We start from the raw sequence: 17084 nt of genomic DNA, 5'->3' as shown, positions 1-17084 counted from the left end.
CAGCAGTGTGAGAGGCCATACAGCACTGAGGACCTGTTTCTTTGTAGAATAGGAAGTCACTACTACTCAGAGAGCCATGCTCACTTCTCTCTACTTCCCCTGCAGTGACCGAGACCAGGTTTCAGTCAAAGTAAACTGATCCTGGATGTATATTATTTAGTGAGAGTGTTTCTCTGCATGGAAGTGCGTGCAAAGAAGCATGAGGCCCAAAGAAAATCATGCTTGTTAATTCAGTAGAAAAAGACCTGCTTTTATGCAAATGATGCATGTGAGCGATTACTGTCAGCTGCAGTGAGACCTGCTGATTCCTCAAGACAAACACATGCATTAAAAGAAAATAATATTGTGCAAATCACTATAAATTAGCTCTGTTAAGGAAGGGTTTACGACCTTTGTTACATGCTCCGATAGTACATAATGTGTACCAGAGTGGGCCTAGGCCTGCATGTGCATGTATACATGTATGGCTGTGCAGCAAGCATGCGTATGCACATGCACGTGTTTTAATTGGGGTAAAGCTGTGAAGTGAAGCAGTAAGTCATGCTAGAGGAGGGGCACAGAGAATGGGGAAAAGAGAGGGTAATGGGGGGTGGAGGGGGAAGGGAGACGAGGGGAAAAACAGAAAGAGAAAGGGCAGAAGGAAAGAGAGATATAAGGGGGAGGGGGAGGAAGAGGCGAAGGAACAAGACTTTGTATGGATGTGGGAGAGAGTCGAAGGAAGAAAGCAAGGTGAAACTGCTGAAGAAGCACAAGGTGAAAAGGGAAAGACATGGAAAGCTGAAGAGGTATAGCAACACTGGAGGGATAACGTGAAAGGGGTGGTAGGTTGTGTGTAGGGTGGGTGGATAGTGTGTATATGAATCATCCGTCCTGGATCCCCTGGGGTGGGGGGTGTATTCTAACTGAGTCCCTGGCTTCTCCTCCCGCCACTGGACTAGACCCCAGTCATTAAACCCCTGGCTGCCAGCCATCTCTTTTAACACAGGCAAGGGCCTTTTACGGCGTGTCTGTAGAAAATAAATCACACAGTGTGAATAATATATCTCTGGCAAAGGCATTGGCAGGAGAGAAGGAAAGGAGGGAGGCAGGGGAGGAAAGAGAGATTGGTGAATTATAGTTGTCTCCATCCATGCATTACGTTCTTGCTATCCTCAGCCAGATGTGCTCAAAGACAGCACAATACAAAATGTAGCAAAAACACACATTAGTTTAGCAGTTCGAATTTGGAGCTACTCTTTGTCTGCTTTTAGTCCTAATAATTCTGTACACAGCATGTTTATAAATAGGAACCACCTTGATGAATATGCTGCCACCTACGTTTAAAATGGGGAAAGCCTCGATAACAATATGTGATCAAATAACATTCCTGCTATCACTGAGAAACCAAATAGTATATAATATATAATATATTGGACAGTGATTATTTTTACAAACATGCTACCAGTTCAGCTATGTTAACATTCCACAAGTATACATTATTATTATGTGTAACTGGCTTGTAACGCCATGTACGCCAATTTTCCAGTGCTCTGACGTCGGACACACTGGCCACAATGTAGCATCTTGTGTTTTACTGGATAGTATTTATTTCCATTGTTCCCCAAGTACTAAATGTCCACATAGCCACTATTATGCAATCTATGTCAACATAATGGTCACTGGCTAAAGTGGTCAAGCAGATGACAAGAAAGAACTTTTCTGAAACACTATCCATGTCCAGGCGTCAGTGTGACAGACGTAGTTTGGTTTCATTATTTCACTAGCATCCCTTCTTTTCTCTTAGAGGAGTTTCACTATTTTACATTTTCTACCAGTTATGTAATAATAAGGCTGTTAATGTCAGCTCAATATGTATTGCTGATGCTTCATCCCGTAACACTTTCTACAGGTATGGTGTACCCGTGGAAAGCTGCTTTTAATGTGAGGTAGTCTAGCCATAAGTGATTCGAAACAAGTAACAGGCAGTTATTGCAGTTTGGTCAAACCTCAAACCTCCAACACATCATCAAAGTAAGAAAAGCATTCTAACCATACCATCACTGTAAGAAAAAAAACACACACACAAAAAACCATTCCTGCTGTTATGGTTTTCAATCATAGCTGAAGGGAAGTGCACTGATTTGTAAATACACAGTGTAGTTTGAAACAGGATCCGGTAGTTCTATTGTAAAAGGTTCTTACCAGTTAAGGAGGGACTGGAGCACTCGTTCATCTGTCCTGGCTCCTGCCTGGCAGTTTGGAATGACATTAAGCCCTGATCTCCAAACACATTGAGCCTCATCTTCCTGCTCCTCCCACCACAATCGTCCTCCCGTGACCCCGAAAAGAGGCCTGACGCTGAATCTGACCGCTGCGATTGGTTACTGTAGCCGCTCATGAAGCTGTTTATTGGCTGCCCGGTCTGATGGGAGTGGAACTGGCTGTCCGCAAGAGAGTGTGTGGACAGCTGGTCCGGCTCAAACATCCCTAAGCTGGATCCCATGCTGCCCCTCTGCTTCTCCAGATGCTTTGAAGAGCCCTGACTGGCCAAGTCCCTCCTGTCACTCAGCATGCTAAGACGTGCATTGGTCTTCGCTCCACTAAAGAGACCGCCCAGTTCCTGCCGGTCTCGGGGTGAAAGGAGGGGTTCATCCTTGTGCTTATGTTTGTGCTTGTGCTTCCTCTTATGTAGGCGAACCCCTGCAAGACCACCTGCACTGCTGCTGCTCAGGGATCCCAAGCCCTCTCCTCTACTGGAGGGCCCTTGGAGTGGCCCACTAGCAGTGCGAAGCTTTGTCCCTGGCTGGAGTTTAGAGTGTCCGCTGGAGTGGAAAGCCTTGGGAGGGGGGACAGCAGGCCTCATGAAGGGAGATGGAGGTGCAGGTCCTAGTGAGTGGTGGGGCAGGTAAAATGGGGGAGCAGGGGGAAAGTAGCCCAGACTTAGAGGAGGTGCATAAGGCATCGCATAGGGTGCTGCATAGTAATTTCCCCCTGCCAGCGGATAGCCATATCCTTGAACAAAAGGCAGCTTCGATGTGATTGACTCGCTGGCTTTGGCTGGACGGCCGCGTCTCCTCTTAGCCTTCAGATCGGCGCTCCTGTGGAGGTATGAGCTGGAGTCACAGGGGTATGAGTCATAGGTAACAGGGTAGTAATGGTGGAAGTTGAGTCGGAAGATGGAGGGATATGGGTGCTGGGGGTAGCAGGTGTAACGCCTGTGAGACACCCGTAGCTGCTGGAGCTTTAACACGACCTGCGGGGAGGTTGAAAAAGGGAAACAGTTAGGAAATACACCATGTACTACGCACTTAAACATTACAGTACCTGGTCAAAAATTACACAGTGTTCCTAACCTCCTCCAGTTCAGAGAGAAAATGAAGATGATCCCGGCTCTGTAGGCACTTTCTCTTCTTACGATGATGTTTTTGCTTCTTTTCCTGCTGTGACAGAAAGTTGTCAACAGCAGTTACTTGCCGTTCACAGTGTGTTCTGCTGCCCCTGTTGGATGCCTCCACAGCTGCTGCCTCTGCAGCATCAAACCCACATAGATCAAATGAGTACCTGTATGAAAACAACATAAAATCATATTAAAACAACCATGGTTATGAATATGTTTAAGAACGAAATATGAAGCAAATAAAACTTTAAATCAAGGTTTAAAAAAGTAAAGGTGTAACATAGATGTCTACTGCACCTGCGTCGAGAGGCAGGGCCCTTCTCTGTTTGATCCGACGTGCTGTTGTTGTCAGTCCCAATCCCACTGTCACTGGGAATAGTCTCCTCACTGTGGGACTCACTGATGGGGGATAGCGTCACCTCCTTCACTGATGCTCCTTCAGACAGGTGGGAAGGTGAGTTAGCCAGCAGGCGTGGAGGAGACAGCTTCCAACCCCCAGAGAGGAAGCTTCTGCCCGGTGGCTTGGAGGGCAGGGCTGAGATAGGTTGCAAACTGGGCATAGTGGCCTCAGAATGGCTGACTCTTATGGATGGAGCACTGGAGCTGGGAGACAAGGTGGTGGAAGGCACTACAGGGCTCTCATAGAGACTGGATATGGACAGAGGCGGCTTGTCTCTAGTGGTTTTGGGAAGGTTGGAGCCTTGGCTTTCTGCTCTGGGTTTTCGCCCTCTCTTCTTACCAATATAGATCGTTCCTCTCTTGCTGACATTTATCTGCTTTCCTAGCCGAGCTTCAATGGTGGATGCCATGGCACTCATAGCTGATGTAATAGGGGCAGAAGATGACTTCAGAGCCAGAGCGCCATTCTGAGTAGAACCTGAAAGGATCTCATTGAGGATGCTCTGCATTTTCCCCAGCTTCATCTTATTCACTGGCCTGGAACTGCCCCTGCCACGTTTTAGTTTCAAATTATTAGAGCTGACACTGGTGCTCGTGGAGGCCATTTGCACTAATGTGTTATGTGTCTTCCTCCTGCGACTTAGACCTGCAGAGATTTCCTGTGCCAGTGGGCTTGGAGGGGAGGTGGAAGTGCCCTCATGGATGGTCTCCACTGTTAGGAGTGGCTGTTTCTTGGGGCGTCCTCGTTTCCTCTTGATGGGTGTGTGGACGGTCAGGCTGTCAGTGTTCGTGTAGAGGGGGCTGGAGGGGGTGATGGGGAATGCCGAGGGTGGATCAGTCAGGGTGGAGGGGCTAACCCGGTTGTCTCTCTGTGGTGACGTGAGGCTAGCATGGCTTTTAGCTTTCAGATAGGACCACCTATCCTTGGCCTTCGTTGGTCTAGAAGTGGCTATCGAGCTGGTACTGTGGTTGGGGCTCGGACTCAAAGCTAACCGGGGTCTAGGACTGGGACTAGGGCTGATGTTGGTCCTGGGTTTTGGGCTGGGGCTAGGACTGATGCTTCCCCTGGGACTGGGGCTAGGATTTGGGCTAGGAAGCCTTGGGTTTGTGTTAAGATTGGGTTTATTGATAGGATTGTGAGTAGGCTCTTTGTGTTTAAGAGTGTCTGGGATCATTTTCGGACGACCCACTGGGTTCTTTTTCATTCTGTTTGCAATCAAACCTGACTCTGGGTCTGGTCCATTTAGAACAGTCTCTCTGTCCGTTCTGTCCACCCTCTCTCCTTTTTCTCTTTTATCGCCTTTATCTGGCTTCTCTGCTTTTTCCATCCTCTCTGCACTGACATCAGCCTGACTTGTGAGTCGAGAGTCGTTTTTGTGAGTCTCCATTTTATGTGCTACTTTGGGTTCTGGGGGCCAAGGGTGGTGTTTCTCTGTAGTGTCAGAGTCCTGCCGTTGCTGTGATTGCTCCTCTATAGAAAAGGGCTCATCCAAAGAAGGCCTCCTCCGCCTCTTTCTTCCTTTCCCTTCCTCTGTCAGCATGGGCAACCCTCTGTCTTCTTCATCTCCTCTCCTCCCAGCAATTGTTCTCTCTCTTTCCTCTTTTCTCTTTTCCTCTCTTTCGTCATGGAACCGCTCAACTTTTTCCTCTTGCCTGAACTTCTGCCTCTCCTCGGAATTAGTTGGACTCTCCAGTCCTTTCTCGGACTGTCTTCCCCAAGGTGTATCAGCACCATGGGGATGACAGAAAGCCCTCTGGGAGTCCTTCCTGCCATACTTCCTCTTGATGTTCCCAAAGAGCTGTTCACTGACCTCTTGCAATCCCCTTCCCCTGGAGAGGATACAAGAATACAGAGAAACGATGATGAGGAATTTCACCAATGCTATACAATCAGCAACACAATAAAAGAATAAAAGCTCATTAGTAAGCATTACAGATTCACTCTGATATATTTTACAATAAAATGTCCTTCAATACAGTGTTTTGCAATGTATTATGCAATTTAAAAAATAACCACACAAGCAAATGAACCATACCTGCTGAGAGAGGTCAGGTTGAGAATGCTGGCATCTGTAACCACTGGCAACTGCAGGTCTGGAGTCAGGGATCTCTGAGGTGAGGGGCTTCGTGTCACTGTTCGTGAGAAAGGTTGGGTTGGATCAAGCAAAGAGCTCCTACTGACTGCTGCCAGTTCTCTGGCTGGCTCACAATCGGCGGGATTGGCCGCAGAAGGTGCTGTAGATGTGATCCAGTCTGAACTGATTTGGTGTTGGTGTGCATGAGTGTGTTGGAATTGTTGTGTGAGGTTGTGCTGCGTTTGCTGTGTGTGTGATAGTGTGTGTGCAGGAAGGAGAGGGCTGCGAAGCTGGTGTTTGGGCGGGGTGTGATCCTCGAGTAGTTGTAGCAGGCCTCCCTCTCTCTGCTCAGGCATTCTGAACTGGCGCTCATATGTCTGGAGAAGAAAGAGAAACAAAGACTGGTTACTACACACAAACTGTAATCACAAGACAGCTTTATATAGCTGCGGGAATAGGCAAACGATATAATAATGATAATGCAATGATAGAATTCTGACTATGCTATTTCCTGTCTTCATAACATCAGCCTGTCTTCACAAAGATAAAGCTTTCAGTTCTGCATATAGTTTCGTGTATCAGCCCGTATCAAATCAGTGATTTGTTGTGCTCTGATACGGCATTCTTCTCTTTTCACGGCAGGACTGAAGCTTTTAATACATCTTGTGTGCATGAGCAAACAGTGTGCAACAAAACAAAAGACTTGTTTACAGAGCAATTAAATTCCTGTGGCAAGGAAGCTGCATGCTGTGAGAGCTGGGGGGATGTCGGGGAGTTGGTGGTGTCTGACTGCACACAGAACACAGTAGCCTAGTGTAGCACTCCTGTGTCCCTGACTGCCCCAGACTCCAGATTATTTACTGTATTTTATGTTTATTTTGTGGATAACTCTCCCGTACTGTTCACAACTGTAATTGTCATAAAATGAAAAATAAACTGTCTCGCTGTCAACTTTAAAACTGTCTGTACAACATATATCCTGAAATCATGGCAGAGTTTATCTACATTTTTCCAGTGGACAGCCACAAATCCCCTTTTTACAACTGTCTGTGTAAAACAGAAAATTCATAAGCTTGATTTACAGTATTAGACAACATAACCCTGCTTAATACATCACTGCTGCATCACTGTACCTCTGCAAGCTGAGAAATAGAGCAGCGGATGGCCTTTGTGGTTTAGCCTGTTATTAACAGACTCAGTATGACGCAACAAGACACTGTTCTGCCGCGCTGCAGGAAGATGTAACCTAACCACAGGCCTGCCTCGCAGCATGTACACACAAAGGTGCAAGCGCACACGCACAGGCTCATAGATGCATACAGTAGATATACATGTTTTAAGGGTTTTATGAAAGCTTCCCTTCGTACTTCACTGTACTGGATGAACTCAGTCACATAACCAGTTTCAGAAGGTTGTCTGATGATTAGCTTCTGCTCTATGAATATGGACACGCAATAATTATGACAGGGCACATATTTAAGGGAATGTCCTGTTTTGCCTTTTAATCTCCACTCCTCAGCCTATTTCTTCTTTTTCTTTCTGCTGCTAGAAATCAGCAGTCTGACAATGACACTTGTCTTGTACTTCCACACAGGGTGCTGTGCCAAACGCAAGCTGCAAACACTGACACATGAAAAACATGCAAGAATGCGCCACACAACTCTGAATATGTGAAGGAATACACATACTGCGCAAGCACTGGGCAGCGTAAATAATTAACAATGCTAGAAAAAGCATGCGCTTATACATGGACTCACACCCTCATTTGCATGTATCTCCTGAACACAGTGCTATGGTATCATTTCGGTTCTGAAATGTATAAAGTGCAGGTGTGTGTCCATGTGTGTGCCTGGTGACACTAGAGAAGACACGTTGTGAGTCTGCAGAGGGATAAGATGGCAGACACCTGATACATACTTGCTTTCTCATTTAACCTGTCCTAGAATACCTGCTGTTTCAGGTTAAAGGGGGGCACAGCAGAAGAGACAGACAGGGCGATGGAGGTGGTTAGAGTGAGACAGATATCCATCCACACGCACACACACACAGACACATAGAATGCATCCTATCCGACAACCACAAAGCAACCACCGAGAGATACTAAAGAGAAGAGCCAAGGACCTCTTTCCTTACTACAGATAGTGGAGCAAAAGAGAAGAAAACGAATACAAGGAGCTAACCCCCCTTTCTGGTTGAGGTTTGGCTATTGGCACCAGTTCAGCTTTTTGTTCTTAGTTTCCTCCCTTCTACCACCCTCTCCTCGCTCTTCCCTCCTCTATGCCTCTTGCACCCTATGAAGCATTTCCAGGAAAAAAAATAAAAAACACACTGTCTGATATTCAAGCAAGCAAATAAAAATAGTGGTCAAATAGATCGCGGTACTCTTACGGTTGTTGTGATTACCACTGTGTGAACAGAACTCATCCTTGCCTTTTCAAGACAAGGCAAACCATAATCATTTAGTTGACTACATCATTTTTCATATTAGTACTTTAAATTTTCATATGTATTGTGTGCTTTCCTGTATTTGATGTTTTGCTTTATTATCATTTTCCTCATCAATTTCACTGGAGGCCCTGTTGCCCCAGTGCGTACTGTAAAACTGTATACTCATACTGTACTGTCAGCATCTGCACAGTGCTAGAGTGTTATTCAAATTGAGTCTGATATTTCTCAGTTGCACATAAAATGCCCTGCTGTGTGAACAGGAGCTGTCATGTCCCTGTGCTACTGCTGGCCTGCAGCAGGGGGCAGCGGTCAGGAAAACAGCACTAGCATGGACTTTGACCCTGGAGCAATTCACAAGCACAAGAGCTGCGAGCTGCGAGGCTACAACCTCACTGTCCCTTCTGATTAAATATAGATAAGAAACACAAAACAGGCCCAAAGCATGCTTAGTATGTCTGACGGTCCCTCCCCCAGTGCTCTTTGGGCTGCGTTTACAGGTTAAGGGTTGCACTCCAGAGCTAACCAACAACAATTTCTAGGATGTCTCCCTCTGAGTCAGAACTGTAACAGCATGGATTGGTCACACAAAGTCCCTTCAACACCTGAACGCAGGCAGATATGTACCTGCACTTTTTCTTTTTTCCACTGGTGATGTAACCATCAGATAAGGTCAGAGTGCAGCTGAGGAGGTCATGGATAATATGTGACTAAGTGCTGCAATCATCCAACTGAGAGGCACTTTGGAAATGAGTCAGCATATGACAAATATATGTATCAGCCTGAATGCAACAGTCACACTCAGCAGGTTGTTGTGAATCTAGATTTGAATGTAAAATAGTGCACTCTCCTTTTCTTCAGTTTGATGTGAGGGGAGGTATGTGCCTGCCCCTCCTGTCCTTTCCTCTCGTGTAGCCTGTTGAATAAACTGAACCTCTCTCTCTCTCTCACACAGACACACAGACACACACACACACACACACACACACAGACACACAAACTCAACACTCTGGCTGCACCATTATACAGGGAAAGAACACCCTAAACAGGCACACCCAAATCTCACAACCCAGCACACATATACACCAGCAAACATATACACAAGTTCCATGCACGCACACACACACACACACACACACACACACACACACACACACACACACACACACACACACACACACACACAGACACACAAACACGCTGCCCTTCAAATAGTTTTTCGCAGCCTTTTATTTGGCTGCACGCCCGGTGGTTAGAGTGTTTCATTTTTCCCTGTGTATGGAACTGGGCAGCTGTCCAGACAGACACACAAAGAGAAAAAGAGACAGAGGCACAGAAAGACATAGGGAGAGAGAGAGGGAGAAATGTGAAGGGGGGGGGGTTACTGAAAGAATGAGAGCAGTAGAGATTGAGGGAAGAACAGGACAGCAGAAGAACAAGAATAGAAGTGCCTAGACCCGTTTACAACTACTTCCCTCCAAAACCTTATGATTGATATGATCCTCTCTTTTTCCCACTATCTGCTTGTCACACACACACGCTCTCTCCTGCCTCCCACTGTCTGCCTCTGCCCCTCTGGCCTTGTGCACTGCCCCCCCCTCCCACACGGCCTCATCTCATCCCTCCCTTTTCTTCTTATTTTTTCTTTTCTGGAGCTGACCATTCTCCCCCTGTGGGAACTACCACCACCTCCTCTCCCCCCCCCAAGGCCCGCTTCTCTCCAGCTTCATTCAGAGCAGTGCTTCTCTGTGATCTGTGTTTCTGACAGCTCTGCGCATACAAACACACACACACACACACACACACACACACACACACACACACAGCACCACTGCAAACAAACACCATGAATACTAACACGGCTTTGTGTCCACAGCACTTAAAACAGGGTAGAAGGAGAGGGAGGGAGGGAGGAATGAGGGGGGGTGAGCGCAGAGAAAACCAGGGAAAAGCGATGGTGGAGAAAAGAGGAGCTGTGGCACCGTGTTGATCTTGTGGCCACTCATACAGCGCTCTCCCCCCTCACTACTGCCACCCCCCTCATCCCCGTTTCTCGTCCTCTCGTTCTTCCCACCAGTTCTCCAGGGAATAAAGACTTCCATTCATGCGCCCGAGGAGACTCACAGCAGGAGAGAAAAGAGGGAGGCGAAGAGGGGGGGAAGAGGAAAGAAGAGAGGATGTCAAGGTGGGACAGTTTGTGGATCACTGGGATCAGGCCCGCTGCCTAAAATTGTGTATTTGTGTGTGCCCCTATATCTGTTTTCACTCAGTGTGCGCTGCCAGTGCTCTACTATCTCAGATCTGTGCCAGCCAAAGCATCTTCTGGGAAAGCTGGGTGGGAAAGTTTGGAAATTGGGCCCCATTCAAGATTTCCACTCTTGGACTAATGCTGCAATTCCAAAACTATGTGTCGAGCCTGCAGCCAAAGTGCAGCGAAAAAAGGCTTAATTATTGAGGCTTAAAACTCTTATTTATATTTTTCCTACACGCCGTTATGTACCCTCCCTGCTAGGTATGGTCAATCATTTGATCTACAGCACATTTATCCTTCAAGTGAATGTACAGCAGCAGCCAGATTTAAAGCACAGCAGTAGGTCTCAAGTAAAATGTTCCCTCCTACGTCCACAGCAGTAATCCTTCAGATTGGAGTGCCCCTAAAGATAGCAGCGAAACACCCAACAGTCTCCTTGTCACGCTCTCTTCAGACACACTCAGACGCAGATGACTCAATCTGAACAAAAGCCTGTGATTGGCTGAACCGAAGCATATTATTTTGGTGCAATTGGAGGTTTTCACTCGTGCAGTAATGACAGACACATTTACATGCTACACAAAGTATACATCTAATCCCTGCTATTAGCATTAATGGCGTGTGTGCAGGTGTATGTGTGTAAAGCTCGTGAATAGTGTTAAGAACGAGTTCCTTCATAGCGATTATTACAGCGATTATGTACCAATTGTTCCTTTCATGGACACAACCAAACCTATTGATATGCATTATGCATTTCTGTCAATGCACATGCTTAGCACAAAGAAAATGTACACAAGCAAAGACACTTGCCAGACAGACACACACACTGTCACTCTACATAAAAGCGTAAGAACAAGTCTAATAAAGGCTGGAATGCATCATGAATAGACAGAACGCCGTTTAATCAATGCATCTTTTGAGGGGAAGTAAATTGCAAACACATACACTGTACACACGTGCACAACACACAGTATAAACACCAAAGAAATGGGTTGTGCACCATATGACCCAATCTTACCACTTCTGTACAACAGGAAACAATTAACAGCCAATGAGCTGCTCGAAATCCTAAGGGATGACTTCCTGTGCAGAATGATGGGTAACTCAAGACAGAAGCACTGCTAAGATTAAACACTTCCTCTCTGGCAACCAGTGGCCTACAACTGCAAGGTCTCATTCACATGTTATTTATTTAAAGGTGATGCATTCTAATGCAGTGTTGTCTGGCCACATGTTTCTGTACGAGTTCGGGGAACATTGTATCTGTGCATAACTTTTTTATTAAGCAAAACAAAACAAAAACAAGGCATAATCACACTACAGAGTGTCAGTCAATAAGAAATGAGGCTGACAACATTTTATTTAGTATTTTCTGGCAGCCTTGCTGAATATATGGTAGACAGCTGACAGGAAATATAGGGGGTTAGAGAGGGGGGAAGACATTTGGCAAAGGTCTCCTGCCAGGCTTGAACTGTGGATGTTGCTATTTCACAGTCAGCCACAATCATGTCTGTAATATATGGGAATCATTTTATGCAAAAAATGCCTGGTTTTGGGAAATTGTGAGGGGCATTGCATGGACAGACCAGTTATTTATAGAAACATAACAATCACCAGATTAATCACTATTTAAACAGCCATTAGTTGCACCACTACTTCGTGAATTTAATGCTTATAAACATTTGCTTACTGACAAATTACTGTGTCATGAAGGATTCTAAAGTTTGCCCTCCAAGTTTATAGCTTGTAAAGTAACATTTCCATTGCTTAGTCTACATCTGTGTGCATTTCAAGCCAGGGATATCCTCAGATGATCCCCAGCTTGCAAGAGAGAGAGTTAATGACATCCTCAGTGACAGGGAGAAATGGCAAAGTGAGACACAATAGTCTTAACCAATCAGACTGCCCGCCTCCCCTCAGGCCTACTCGCACCAACAATAACGCCTTTGTGTGAGGCTGCACTCCACTCGTGCGTTCATATACGCACACGCAGACACACACAGACCAAAGCACGGCGTTCTACGATTTCTTAGACAGCCACAGAGAGGGATGGGAAAAGCAGTGTTTTACATCTAGAACTGCATCAACACGTAAAAAACACAACGCTACAGTTTGAAAGTGTGCATTTTTACAGGCAACCTGGCTCTGGGTGTATGTGTTTACTTCCAGACCTGGGCACATGACTGCAGCTGCCCCCTTTGCTCCCTTGTCTAAACCAGAACCCCTCCTTATTGTAGGTGAGAGGTCACACGGACTGGCATTCCTCTCGGGCTAAGAGCGAGCGAGCGAGCGCTACGCCAGGCAGAGGGCACAGAGAGTGAGGAAGAGAGAGAATGAGCAGGTAAAAGTGCAACAGAGCAGGGCAGGTAGGAGACGAGTGTGTCGGAGTGAGCATGTGGCAACGGCTGGATAGTGTAGTGGTAAGCGGGGTTCAAATGCCGGCTGTGGTCTACCTCCAGTAGGGGTCCTTAGGCAAGACGCCCTTAAGCTTACCCTGCCTTTGCCTTGTACCTCACTTGTAAGTCGCTTTGGATAAAAGCGTCTGTCAAACGACTAAATGTAAATGTGCATGTGAACATATGTGTGTGTGTGTGTGTGTGTGTGCTGAAATGGACCACTAAACAGAAGACCCTTGTGGCTCTTCTCTGCTTCATAAACACAGCTGTTTGTTTAGTCTGAGCTGCCCCAAGGGGAAAGACACACATACAGAAGGACAGACAGACACATTTATATCATTTATTCATGTCCGCATTCATACTTAAGAGACAACGAGCAGAAATAAACAGCAGCACTACAGATGAATTATTTTACAAATCCTGCTTCAAGGACATGAAAGCAGCAGAAAAATGGGCACAATCACATAAACACAGTGTCTGAAAAGCCCTGACTTTTAAATTATTTGTATGTGTGCTTTGCACCTATGCTTGGTAACAACTGGTTAAAAAAAAGGGTTTAAAATATGGTTATAAACTGTTGGGTCAATAAATCCTAAAGTGACAGTAAAAGACAGAAAAGGGGGGACACCACCTCTCCACTGTCATCTGTCTTGCTTTTAGACACACACACACACACACACACACACACACACACACACACACACACACACACACACACACACACACACACACCTTCTGAAAGGCACGCAGCAGACAGCTGAGGGGACCATCAGATTTCACTGACAAACACACTTACGCTTCAAGTGAGACACAGTGAAAGTCAATACTCTGCGCCTGCTTCTCCTTTCCTTTGACTCCCATCATCCCATTTTCTCCCCTCCCCTGCACTGAACATCACCCTCTATCCCGGCTGAATCCTCTCTCTAAACCACAAAATACAATCCACTCACATACATACACACACACAGACACACACACACACACAGTCACTGACTAACCACAAAGGCAAAGGCATGATGGAGCCATACTAATAAAGACGCCACCGGGAACACACAACGCTGTGACTCAACATCATTCGTGACCGCAGAGGACATCAAACATGACCGTCCTCCAGATAATCTCACATGTGAGTCACACTCAACCGCTGTCCAAACACCAAACTCAGGCCCATGTATATTTTTTTATAGATTCTACATTTTGCTAAATCAAAACCCTCTCCACTTTGATTTAAGATTTCCCTTTTATTTGCTTTTGGTTGGAGGACGAATTAGTTTTCTTTTACTACACAATATCAGTTTTATATAATTTTAGGAGATGAGTACTTAATGGTGTGAAAACCCTCCTGAAGATCTATGTCTTCTTAAGAGCTGCAGCGTGACTTTTTGTTATAATATCTCTTGATGTAAAACGTTCATGTTCATTGGTAAGTGCTCCCTGACTGTGCAACTGGCATTTCTTTAAGTGCAAGTAGCCACCTAAGGTCTTCATTAAAAAATAACTTGAGCTACACTGGCTATTCTGGTCTGCTTGCATCTGCCTGAAGAAGAACAGTAACCCACTGGGACTGGACACAATAGTGAATGAATGGAGCTTGACCTTTGGGAAGAACTGAAAAGATGGTATGTGTGTGTCTGATTGAGAAATTAGCTACAGTTCTAAGCAAATGATCAGTGTGCACACACACACACACACACATACATACACAGACACAGATACCAAATCCAACCCTGAGGGTAAGAAAGCAAAGGCCAGACTCCAGTTGTCTCAACCCTGACCCACTCGCACAAACAAACAATACTGCACACACACATACAAAGACACACACACACACACAGACACAGAGGCTTACACAACAGCGGAGTCCAGCTATCACCTCGACTTCTGAATGTCCGGCAGGGTCAAAGTTCACCTCTTCTTCTGCCAGCCTCCAGCGCTCTTTTGTGTGGCTGTGTGTGTCTTGGTTTGGTGTGTGTGTTTGTGTCTGTGTGTGCGTGTACATATGTTCACTAGGAGTGACCTTGCAGAGTCATTCATTGTGGATACACTGCAGCAAAAAAACACTACTGCAGAGCTGATGAGAGAGCAGTGTAATGAATTGTGTGTATGTTTTGTGTGAGTTTTGAGAGAGAGAAAGACCGACGAGCAGATTGTGTTTTGTCTGGACCGTCTTAAGGTTTGAGAGCAGATCAGGTTAGATGTGAAGTAATATGTGTGTATGAGTGAGTCAGTGTGGCTGTGGATGTGTGTAGTGTGTGTGTGTACAGGGTGTGCATGGTGGTCAGACACAGATGGACAGCTGGTGTTTCAGTGGTGCTAAATCACTCACCCCTCCCCAGCATGCAGGCACACATGCACACACACACACACACACACACACACACACACACACACACACACACACACATGTCCCATCCCCCATCGACCGCAGGGAAACGCCCCTTAAAGCATTCCCAGTTCTTTACTTTCAAAGACTGCACATTGAGTACACACACATTCACACACACCAACCAAAATAAAAGTCTGGTTACTTTCACCACAGTGACAGACAAAAGTCCAATATGTGAGTGTGGTCGGGACATTTTAGAGGTGATCATTTTATATTCATACACATTCATAAATCAGTCAAAGATAGTAATAACAAAGCTGACACACACACACACACACACACATGCAAGCTCATCAAGTCCCTCAGGTCACCAACCGCCATCTCAGCCAGGGATAAAAAAGCTCACATGAAAAGGCTAACCATTTCACACACGCAGATATGCACACACTTGGTGTGGCAACTGTGGCAGCATTAATTTCCTAGTGAATGCACTTGACTAACACATAATAATCTTAGACACTGCTGGGAGACCACCAAGCAACAACACACACACACGTACATCCAGCCAGTGGGACCACCAAGCAGAGGGGCTGTCAAGACAAGATAAGTGTGTGTCTAGCATCAGGGTTTCGCATACACCCTCTAATACACACACACGTACATACAACAACAATGATACACAGCCTGGCCTGGACTCCTGGAAAAGCTCTGGCTTATCTCTCCCCACAGATAGTGAAATGGATTAAGAGCCACATTTGGCACGTCCAGAGAACTGGACAGATAACCAGGAAAACACTCTCTAACTGCAATCACTGCTCAACATGATTTGTGTGTGTGTGAGAGAGAGGGAGAGGGACAGGGAGAGAGAAAGTGGATGCATTCTAGCTTGCGTGTACTTCCCTATGTGTAGGCATTGGACCAATAACTATGCATGCATGTGTGTGTGTGTGTGTGTGTGTGCATGTGGGCATGTGTGTAGAAGAGTGATGCAGTGGTTGACCCAGGACCCAATCAGTTAGAACACACACATTCAGCTTCCAAACACACACACACACAGCGTACTCAGACAAAGAGCTGTGTGTGAGAGGACGGTCAGCATGTGTGTGATGTCAGCTGGAGACAGAGAAGGGGAGCCCATCATATCCCGTTTATGAGTGTGTGTGGGTCTGTCCCTTGACACAACAAGCATGCTCATTGACCCTCCTGGTTATAAATGCCTGCTATGAGGATGATAGGAGAGTGCGATTCCCGTTAAGGCTGGGAAATTGCATCATCTCTTCTCTTCTGTGTAGCACTGTATGCACATTACACTCAAATAATGTGGTGGGGTTAAATACAGAGATTTCCTATTATTATTATTGTTATTATTACTATTATTATTATTTGTATGCATACTGCTCTGCTGATTTTCATTCAACCTTTCTCACACAAATAGCTAAAAGTTAAATCTTATTGGAAACAACTGACGAGAAGAGAAGAGAAGAGAAGAGAAGAGAAGAGAAGAGAAGAGAAGAGAAGAGAAGAGAAGAGAAGAGAAGAGAAGAGAAGAGAAGAGAAGAGAAGAGAAGAGAAGAGAAGAGAAGAGAGTTTTGACAGCAGACTCTTTGCACAAATTATAAAACGGCTCAAACATGGCATTTCCATGTTTTTCTTTACACCTTTCTACATGTCTGTCGCTCCTCTTCTCTGTCTATTAGAGTCAGATCTCTGTCTTAATGGGCATCTATTGTATCCTGCCTCTCCTCCTGCTCTATTCATCACACTACCACACGCACATACACACTCCCTCTGAGGGGGCCCCTTAACCAGGCTCTCC

General features: G+C 45.8%; 1 protein-coding gene across 1 annotated transcript in view; it reads right to left on the bottom strand.

The window, feature by feature from the left end:
* setbp1 (SET binding protein 1) overlaps positions 1-17084 on the bottom strand; it is a 32908-nt gene that overhangs the window by 6506 nt on the left and 9318 nt on the right. The window contains exons 3-6 of the mRNA XM_026344312.1: positions 5812-6227; positions 3674-5605; positions 3333-3540; positions 2182-3232 (exon numbers count right to left, since the gene is read on the bottom strand). Coding sequence (XP_026200097.1) covers positions 2182-3232; positions 3333-3540; positions 3674-5605; positions 5812-6227 — 3607 coding nt within the window. The remainder of the gene's footprint in view (positions 1-2181; positions 3233-3332; positions 3541-3673; positions 5606-5811; positions 6228-17084) is intronic.

The sequence above is a fragment of the Anabas testudineus genome, chromosome 9 (assembly GCF_900324465.2).
Source record: "Anabas testudineus chromosome 9, fAnaTes1.2, whole genome shotgun sequence".
NCBI classification, from domain to species: Eukaryota; Metazoa; Chordata; class Actinopteri; order Anabantiformes; family Anabantidae; genus Anabas; species Anabas testudineus.
This window is presented reverse-complemented; position numbering and strand designations above follow the sequence as displayed.